This window comes from Nicotiana tabacum, chromosome 8 (assembly GCF_000715075.1).
Source record: "Nicotiana tabacum cultivar K326 chromosome 8, ASM71507v2, whole genome shotgun sequence".
Taxonomy (NCBI): domain Eukaryota; kingdom Viridiplantae; phylum Streptophyta; class Magnoliopsida; order Solanales; family Solanaceae; genus Nicotiana; species Nicotiana tabacum.
Window position 1 is genome coordinate 15279623 of NC_134087.1, and position 10746 is coordinate 15290368.

The following is a 10746-nucleotide window of genomic DNA, read 5'->3' on the forward strand; positions in this document are numbered from 1 at the left end:
CAGGGTACATCGGCAGTGCTGAGGTTCCGTTGAGGCGTAAATACCTGGTTGCTCCAAGAGCCGTAGCGGTGCACCGGTTTTTGGACTCATTAAAGATAGTCAGAATGATCCATAACCCAGACTTGGCAAAAGGTTTTTGCACTCTGAGCTTCATATACCAAAGATACGGCCACATAGGAGGATTCGACAAGCCAGGAAACAAGTTGTGCAGCAAAAGTAACCGTCGAAAGTGGGATGAACATAGACGGGTTGCTTTCATGATAACCTTCTTAGGGCTTTTAGTGTTCCCAAGAAAAGACGGGAATATTGACATAAAGATAGTTGGGGTCGTCAGTACTTTGCTCACTCAAGATGATAGCACACTTGCGCCCATGATTGTATCTGATATCTTTCGAGCTCTCACGACCTGCAAAGCCGGAGGGAACTTTTTCGAAGGGTGTAACTTGTTATTGCAAATGTGGATGACCGAACACCTATGTCACCGAGCCCAGTTCCTGAGCTATGGATCTTCTGAGAAAACCTGCATAGAGGAGTTCTACACCAGAATTAATGAGGTCCGCTTACCTGAAGGAGTCTCGACATGGACCTCATACTTTCGGACCCTCAATGCCAGTCAAATACAGTGGACACTGGGATGGTTACCGATCGACGAAGTCATATATATGCCAGCAGCTAGGCCTCATTTCCTCTTGATGGGGCTTAAGAGCATTCAACCTTATGCGCCTTATCGGGTTTTGAGGCAAATTGGGAGGTGTCAGATAGTGCCGAAAGATGAGGACCTGAGCACCCAAGTGATTGAGATCAGTTCCGATGGTCAGTTTCCTAAAGCAAGGGTCCGCCAGATTTGGAGCCAATGTCAATACTTGGAGGCAAATACTTGTGTATTGAATCGGGCAAGAGGGGAAGTATCACCCGGATATCAGGCTTGGTACAAAGGGGAAGTGTCATCTGGAAGGCCGGTTAAAAGACCTCACCTTCAAGAGTTTGCCAAGTACTCACAAAAGCATTGGGACTGGTTGGCTAAAGAATAAGAATACAAGGCCACAATAGGCAAGTTGAAGCAGCAGGTCACAGATCTTCAGTTTGAAAGAGAAATTCAGACCGCAGCCGATGAAGGGGACAAAAAGAAATCAGCCCAAGAAAATGACTCTCTTAGAGCTCAAAATCGACAAGTCATAATGGATGCTGACAACCAACGGAGAAGCCGGTCCGATAAAAGGCTGATAGCAGGGTTAAGGAATCAGGTCATTGAAAGCCGAAAAGACTTGGAAAGATCCGAGGCTAGCATAGCAAGAATGCGGGCCAGATGGGCAAAAGGTGCAGCAGCATGGAAAAAGCACCTATGGCAAGTGAGAAGGGATTATGAAGGGAACATTGAAATATTAAGAGAAACAAATTCCACTCTTAGAGATCAGGTCCTTAAACAAGCCCGAGATGCTAGAACGGACAGGGAGCGCTGCTATGATTTAATAGCCCGAATGGAAAAACAAATGGAGAGATTACAAGATCATCTCGTTGACAAAACTCGAGTATTGAGATTAAAAAATCAACTAATAGAACAGCTGTGTATGGAAAAGGATAGAATCAGGGGTAGGATCAATGAGATTGGTCACTACATCACCACGAGGTGCCTAACCTGCGAGGAAATGCCCCGTGATACCCTTTTTGCCTCAATCATGGGTTGTGTCCACCGGATCATGGAGGAATTAAAAAGCTTGCAAAGAGGCCTTGCACCAAAGCCCGCAAAAAGGCCGAACGATGCCTCGCGGGCACCAAATTCAAGGCCCTAATGTATCCCTAATTCAAGTCTGCATTGTTGTTTTCAAAATTTTGTTGTCTGCCCTTCTGTTCTCTTTTCATATCAAACAATGTTAATAGTGTGGAGTCTTTATTTTGTTTGTCCTTTTTCAAATAGGTAGCTTGTAATAGCATATTTTGGTAATAAAATAAAATAAAAATTGTGTCTTTATTTTACTTGTGGCAGAACTACGCCCGGTCTAATTCATGCGGGGACATGATACGTAGGCAATCCACATAAGATTCGACCGCCACTAAAAAAAGGGAAAAGGCAAAGTGAATACATAAGCAGGAATGACGCATGCAATCGAAGCAAAAACATGTTATAAATGGTTAAACTGCCTAGGAACATTGCATTCCCCAAATGTGAAATTGCAATATGTGTTAAAATCTAACGGTAACAAGTTTGTTGTTTATATCAGAGAAAGAGATTTCAAAATAGTTAGCTCGTTAGAACGTTCTGGCAGATTACCATTACCACACAAGATCAAAATGGCTCATTCCTGAAAGTATGTCTGGTTCGGACAAAAGTGTTGAGGAGGAAAAGACGGAGATGCAAATGATGAAGGAGGAAGTAGACAGGTTGAGACAAGAGATAGCTGGGATGCACCTAGCCTGGGCTAAGGGACAAACACCACCAATACTTCCCCCTACTCCTACCCTTTCACCAACTCGGACTCCGGAACACCCTCCCACTGGTCCATCAACCAGCTTTCCCATTGACCAATACTATCAGGGGAAACTTCCTATAATCCCCAAGCTTCACCACCTAAACAAAACCCTCCTCCACTAACTGTTCTTGTTTTCGTGGCACCTCCACCGGCCACGTTGCAAAAATCATCCGATGAACCAGTGTTTCAGGCTCACGACAATCAATACTATCCTCCTGAACTCACCTTCAAAGCACCCGAGCCATACACTTACACTTCTCACCTTCAGCTCCCGACAGAAACTGAGAGGCCAACTAAGAATCCGGAGCAAGACGAAGTGCTCCGTAAAGTGAAAAGCCTGGAGCAATCCTTAAGGAATATGCATGGATTGGGCAGCCAAGTTAGTGTGGCCTACAAAGATTTGTGTCCCTTCCTCGATGTTCCATTGCCGCAGGTTTTAAGATGCCAAAGTTTGACCTATATGAGGGACATGGTGATCCCATGGCACATCTACGAGGTTTCTGCAGTAAGATGAGAGGGGCAGGTGGAAAAGATGAGTTGCTGATAGCTTATTTTGGTCAAAGTTTAAGCGGGTCCGCATTAGAATAGTATACGAGGCAGGATCCTAGTAGGTGGTATACCTAGGAAGACCTAGCACAGGCATTTGCAGGTCATTTCCAGTATAACCTTGAGATCGTCCGTGACCATCTCACGCTGTTAAAACTGGAGAAAAAGCCTAGAGAGAGCTTCAGGGAATTCAGATTCCATTGGAGAGAACAAGCAGCAAGAGTCGATCCACCAATGAGGGAAGGTGAAATGGTGGACTACTTTTTACAAACGTTGGAGCCAACTTACTTTGGTCACCTGGTGACGTCAGTTGGTAAATCTTTCAATGAAGTAGTAAAAATGGGCGGCATGGTTGAAGAGGGACTCAGGTCCAACAAGATAATGAGTTATTCGGCGATCAAGGCCACAACTCAGGCTATCCAAAGCGGCACGGGAGGTGCGCTCGGGAAAAAGAAGAGAGAGGAGGTCGCAACAGTCGAAGCAGGTACTTGGTCCAAATCCAGAGGTCCTTCCCCTCGCTACCAACCCAGACCCCATTACCCAAATTATCCACACACTCCAAACAACCCTCCACAACCCTATTATCCACCACAAGAGCCACATTTCTCCGTCCATCACGCCCAAACTTACACCCAGCCTCCGGCTCGCCCGCAATGGCATGCGCCGGCTCCCCAACCTACATATCCACCTCCCCAACATACATATCCACCTCCACAAAACACATACCCACCACCGTAAAGTATATACTCACCACCAAGGGCCTATAGGAACCCTTCAGGGCCAAGCTTTCGCGGAAATCAGGCTTTCAGGAACAAGAGGGTGCAGAGGTCGAGAACATTTACTCCGCTGAGAGAAACCTATACTACTCTATTCCACAAGTTGAGGCAGTTAGGCCTATTAAGTCCTGTTGAACCGAAATTGCCAAATCCTCTTCCCAAAAATCTGGACCACTCAGTAAGCTATGAATATTGTTCGGGGGCTCTCGGGCATGATACTGAGAAGTGTTGGAAGTTGAAGACTGCCGTACAATATCTTATTGACACAAATAGGATCGAGGTCCAGGAGCTAGAGGCACCTAACATCAATGAAAACCCATTACCGATGCACCGTGAGGCCTACATGATCGAACTAGTATACGAAGGAGGGAAACCTAAAACACCCTCACAAACGGTAATGATGATTCGTGCTAGTCCAAACAAAAAGTCGACCAGTGGAAAGGCAGTGGTACAGTTGGGAAAGGTAGATGACAAGCCATTTGTGGTAGTGGGGAAAAGTTCGTCTGTTGCTGCGAAGAAGCCAGAGTCAGTCAGGGCGGTGCTGCAGGGAGTATCAAGCACACCAGTGTTAGTAGTGAAGGGGGTCCACGTAGAACCAGTTGTTATCAGGCCAGTAATGCAATTGCCGATAACAAATGAGAAAGTTGTACCATGGAGCTACAGTCAAGTGACAGTGATGCATAAGGGGAAGGAGGTTGTGGAAGAAGTATGCAAGACTCAGGGGCTAACTCGTTTGGGAAGGTGCTTTGTTCCCGCGGAATTGAGAAGGGTCAATCTTGTAACAATAAAGAAGCCAGTGACGGAGGAGGAAGCAGAGGAGTTTTTGAAGAAGATGAAGGCACAGGACTACTCCATTGTAGAGCAGTTAAGGAAGACCCCGGCCCAGATTTCGTTGCTATCTTTGTTGATCCATTCAAGCGATCATTGTCAGGCATTAATGAAGATTCTGAACGAAGCCCATGTCCCGGACAAGCTCTCAGTGAACCATTTGGAGAAAATAGCGCACAAAATCTTCGAAGTAAACCGAGTGACATTCTCTGACGATGAGTTACCGGTAGAGGGTACTGAACACAACAGAGCACTCTACCTGATAGTGAAATGCGAAGAATCGATGGTCACTCGAGTACTAATTGATAATGGGTCAAGTGCCAATATCTGTCCTTTGGCCACTCTGAATAAACTGAAGGTTGCTGATGATAGGATCCACAAGAACAGCGTCTGCGTCCGAGGTTTTGATGGGGGCGGTACTGACACAGTAGGTGATATCATACTGGAATTGACAATTGGTCCGGTCGAGTTCACCATGGAATTTCAAGTGATAGATGTGGCGGTGTCGTATAATCTTCTGTTGGGACGACCCTGGATCCACGCAGCCAAAGTAGTGCCTTCTACACTGCATCAGATGGTCAAATTTGAATGGGATAGACAAGAGATTGTGGTACACGGGGATGACGGTACACATACCGTCAGTGATGCCATTGTGCCCTTCATAGAAACCGACAATGACAAGGGCCCATGGGTTTATCAGGTTTTTGACGTAGTTTCAGTAGACAAAATTCCGAAGGGTAGAGGCCTTCCACTTCCCAGAATCGCGGTTGCGACCTTCATGATAGACTCAGAGATATTGAACAGCAGGTTTGTACCAGGAAAAGGTCTGGGGATTGATCTGCAAGGAATGGTCCAGCCAGTTTCTTTGCCCAAGAACCTGGATACTATTGGGTTAGGATTCAAGCCTACCGCAGTGGATGTAAAGTGGGCCCGTAAGTTGAAGAAAAGAGTCTGGGTCCTTCCTAAGTCAATCCCGCGCCTATCCAGATCATTTGTCAGAGCAGGGTTCAGAAAGTTGCCGGTCCCGAAAATTCTCGGACCCCTGATCGGGCCAGATGAAGATTTGAATGAGAGCTTTGAAAGGATGTTCGCTGATGTCAATATGGTAGAAGCTGGAGAAGGTTCTAGTAAGGCATACATACAGTTTGTGGGTCCTAGGGCCAATGTCAACAATTGGACGGCTACTCCTCTTCCTACTCGGATGGAGTCGTGGTAGTTGGATCTAATTTTCCTTCTTGTTTTCTGGATTATTCCAAGGTTGTAATCCAGATTCCTTTTTATTGTGTTCAACAAAGTGTGAAACCTTGTTATCCCATAATTCATAAAATGAAAAAGTTTCTTCTTTATTCCTTATTTTATATGTTATTTTTAATTTTGTTTCCTTCTTTTCTTTTTCTGAACAATTCTTTTCATACTGCTTCTAACGACATGGCATGCACAACGAATATTCAACCTAGTCTAAAAGATCAATCTGATTCTGAACTAACTATACAAGAGGTTAATTATGATAATGAATCGGAATACGATGAGGATGAAGCCTTCGAAGAGATAAACAAAGAGTTAAGCCAGTTTGAAGAGAAATCCAGGCCCAACTTAAATGACACAGAAGCCATCAATTTAGGGATGCAGTGGATATCAGGGAAACTAAAATAAGCATTCACATTGCACCAAATATCAGGGAAGAATTAATCAAAACACTTATTGAGTTCAAAGATGTTTTTGCATGGTCGTATGATGACATGCCGGGGTTAAGCATGGATTTAGTGGTTCATAAATTGCCCACTGACCCGGCATGCCCTCCCGTCAAGCAGAAATTGAGGAAGTTCAAAACAGACATGAGTGTGAAGATTAAAGAAGAAGTAACCAAGCAGCTACAAGCAAAGGTTATTCGTATCACTCAATATCCTGATTGATTGGCTAATGTGGTGCCGGTGCCGAAGAAAGATGGGAAGATCAGGGTGTGTGTTGATTACCGCAATCTGAACAGGGCAAGCCCAAAGGACAACTTTCCTTTACCCAACATCCATATCTTGATCGACAATTGTGCCGGACGTGAGATTGGATCTTTTGTAGATTGCTATGCTGGGTATCATCAGATTTTGATGGATGAAGAAGATGCGGAAAAGACGGCATTCATCACGCCATGGGGGACTTATTGCTACCGGGTAATGCCATTTGGTTTGAAGAATGTTGGGGCAACGTACATGAGAGCAATGACCACTGTGTTTCATGACATGATCCACAAAGAGATTGAGGTGTACGTGAACGATGTGATCATAAAGTCCAAGCATCAGGAAGCCCACGTAGCAGACTTAAGGAAGTTTTTCCACAGACTTCGAAGGTATGATATTAAGCTCAACTCGGCCAAATGTGCCTTTGGTGTTCCATCTGGAAAGCTGTTGGGATTCATCATCAGTCGGCGAGGTATTGAACTGGACCCGTCAAAGATCAAATCTATCCAAGATTTGCCACCGCCGAAGAACAAGACAGAAGTAATGAGTCTATTGGGAAGGTTAAATTACATCAGCAGGTTTATTGCACAACTCACAGCAACCTGTGAACCCATTTTTTGACTACTGAAGAAAGATGTTGCGATAGAATGGACGGCAGAATGTCAGGAGGCATTTGACCAGATCAAAGGATATTTATCAAATCCACCTGTGTTGGTTCCACCTGAGCCGGGGAGACCGTTAATTCTTTATCTAACGGTCCTGGAGAATTCGTTTGGCTGCGTGTTGGGGCAACACGACATTACAGGAAGGAAGGAGCAAGCCATCTATTATCTCAGCAAGAAGTTTACAGTATATGAGGTTAAGTACACTCAATTGGAGAAGACATGTTGCACCCTAACTTGGATGGCCCAGAAATTGAAGCATTATTTGTCCTCATATACTACTTATCTCATTTCACGCTTGGATCTACTAAAGTATATTTTCCAGAAGCCTATGCCCACAGGAATGTTAGCAAAATGGCAAAATATTACTCACAGAGTTTGACATCATCTATGTGACGAGGACATCCATGAAAGCCCAAGCACTGGCCGATCACTTGGCTGAGAATCCTGTTGATGAAGAATACGAGCCGTTGAAGACGTATTTTCCTGACGAGGAAGTGATGCATATAGATGAGTTGGAATTACCTGAGTAACCAGGTTGGAAGCTTTTCTTTGATGGAGCCGCAAATGCGAAGGGTGTTGGAATAGGAGCGGTACTTATTTCTGAAACAGGACGTCATTATCCTGTTACAGCTCAGCTGCGTTTCTATTGTACCAACAACATGGCTGAGTATGAGGCATGCATTTTGGGTCTGCGACTAGCTACAGACATGGATGTCCAGGACGTTTTGGTCTTGGGAGACTTGGACCTCCTGGTGCATCAGATTCAAGGTGAATGGGAAACACGGGATTTGAAGCTCATACCATATCGACAATGTTTGCACGATCTGAGCAAGCGATTTCGATCAGTGGAGTTCAGACACGTCCCAAAAGTTCACAATGAGGTTGCCGATGCATTGGCCACTTTAGCATCGATGTTGCACCACCCAGACAAAATTCATGTTGACTCGTTGCACATCCAGGTTCATGATCAACATGCTTATTGCAACTTGATAGAGGAAGAAGTGGATGGCGAGCCATGATTTTATGACGTTAAGGAGTACCTCAAAATGGGGATATACCCGGAGTAGGCCACCGGAGATCAAAAAATAGCCATTCGGCGATTGGCAAGTGGATTCTTCTTCAGTGGAGGAGTGTTGTACAAAAGAACCCCAGATTTGGGATTGCTAAGATGTATAGATGTCAGTCAAGCCACGATAGTTATGACATAGGTACATGCTGGAGTTTGTGGGCCACATATGAGCGGATATGTATTGGCGAAGAAGATTCTTCGAGCAGGGAATTATTGGCTCACTATGGAGCGTGATTGTATCAATTTCGTGCGGAAATGCCATCAATGTCAGATACACGGAGATTTGATTCATTCTCCGCCGGCAGAATTGCATACAATGTCAGCGCCATGGTCATTTGTTGCTTGGGGCATGGATGTCATTGGACCTATTGAGCCGGCAGCTACCAACGGTTGTAAGCACGTGATTTTTGCCCTATATGAGAATTACTCCCAAAAAATTCAAATAAAACAATTTTCCTTTGTGTGCAATTTTTGAATTTTTCGTGGCACTTTTGGATAATTATTTGTATTTTTGTCTATGCATATTTATTTGTTTAAATTAATAAAAATATAAAAATATGTCGCGTTTGCATTTAATATTTAATTAAGTTTGTTTCACAAAATAAAAAAATCATAAAAAATAACGTACGTTGCATTTTTAGCATTTAACGTCCAAATTGTGTGATTTTATCGTTAATTGCTATTTAAATGTGCGATAGTTATTGTTAGAAGTTAATTAGTTTTTTTTAGATAATTTTGAGTTTTATAATTTAATCTTAGCATTTTTAGCTTTATTAATTAGGAAATTGAATAAATAGAAAAGAACAAAAATAGAAAAAGACTGGATTGTGCCTTTTCTTCAATTTTAAACCACAGGCCCAAAGATACCCAACCTTCCCCTACGACCCGGTCCATTTCGACCCGGGTCGACCCAGTCCATAACCCCAAAGACCCAACACCCCTATCTCCATATCTTTCATTTCACAAAAACAAAACCCTAAAACACTAAACTACCCATCCCCCTCTCTTCTTCTTCTTTCTCCTCCTGCTCCAAGCCCCACCTCCAATGGCTGCCCCTTCCCCTCCATCCTCGCGTCCAAACAGACCCCTCACGTCGTCATCTCTTTCTTCACCTCCAAACGACCCCTCCAATCGCAGGAAAAAACCAGTCGACCCCCCCTCCCCTTCCGCCATTGACGAGTTGCGTCAACCCCAAGCTCCACCGCTGCCGATGCTTCTGCTCAACTCATGCCGAATGTATGCCCAAACCACCACCATCTACGCCAAGCAACGCAGCCACACACAGTCGCCATGGCCGCTGCGTCTGCTGCTTCGTCTTTTTCATCGTCTCCCTCAGCTCACGTCCAACCGAACCACCATAACACCATCGCTGCTGCTGCGTTGCTGCTCCTTCTTCTTCGGCAGCCACTGCTGCTGCTTCATCCATGAACGTCACCTCCATTAACAACCAGCAGTCCCTTCATCGAGCTCTGTCGACCTCTCATGGCTGTTGCTCCTTCTTCTTCTTCGTCGTCTCCCCCAGCTCACGTCCAAACGAACCCTATATCTTGCTTTGCTGTGAACCCTTCAGCAGTTTTCATAGGGTAAAATGAGCCTAGATGCTGCCAAAGCAGAGCTTGCCCTTGCAGTCTTGTACTTGAACAAAGCGGAGGCAAGGGACAAGATATGTAGGGCTATACAATATGGTTCAAAATGCCTGAGTAATGGAGAGCCTGGCGTTGCACAAAATGTCGACAAATCAACTAGCTTAGCAAGGAAAGTGTTTCGTCTTTTCAAGTTTATCAATGATCTGCATGGTCTTATTAGCCCAACTGCCCCAGGAACCCCACTTCCTCTCATCTTGTTGGGAAAGTCAAAAAATGCATTGCTGTCAACTTTCTTGTTTCTGGATCAAATTGTGTGGCTTGGAAGGACAGGCATTTACAAGAACAAAGAACGCCCAAGAACCCACCCTGCTGCTTCCACGCACACACACGGAAGAAAAGCAAAGCAGACCGGTTAAAGTCCGGCAAAGTTCTGTCAAGGTCTCGTTTGGTTTTGTTTGAGTCCGTTGTTGTTCGTCGTTCGACGAGGTCCAGTCTGAGTTCGTCAAGGTTAAAGAGAAGGTGGGTTTTCATTGAAGTCGAGATCCATTAGGTCATTGGCAGTCTTGGTTCGAGTTCGTCGTTGTTCATTTCCGGTTAGTGGGTTTTAAGTTTCATTTCTGTCCGTATTTTGTTTGATATTCTCGGATTTGAAATCAATATATGTTTAATTCTTTTCTTGTTTGTCGTTTATCGTTTTTTGATTATTTCTTCAGATTGTTTTATGTTCTTGTTTAGTTTAATATAGAAATTGTTGGTTGTAATGTTGTTAGATTTAATTTGAAGTCCAATTGATTATTGAGTTTAGTGATTTGAATCTGTTTATTTGTTCTGTTTAAGTTTAATTTGAATTTGAGCT

General features: G+C 44.3%; 1 protein-coding gene across 1 annotated transcript; it reads left to right on the forward strand.

Moving 5' to 3' along the window:
• The first annotated feature begins 9892 nt into the window (after positions 1–9892).
• On the forward strand, positions 9893–10306 carry LOC142162974 (peroxisomal membrane protein 11-5-like). Its single transcript, XM_075220207.1, has one exon. It carries the CDS (start codon positions 9893–9895, stop codon positions 10304–10306), a length of 414 nt encoding a protein of 137 aa, XP_075076308.1.
• Positions 10307–10746: the final 440 nt, after the last annotated feature.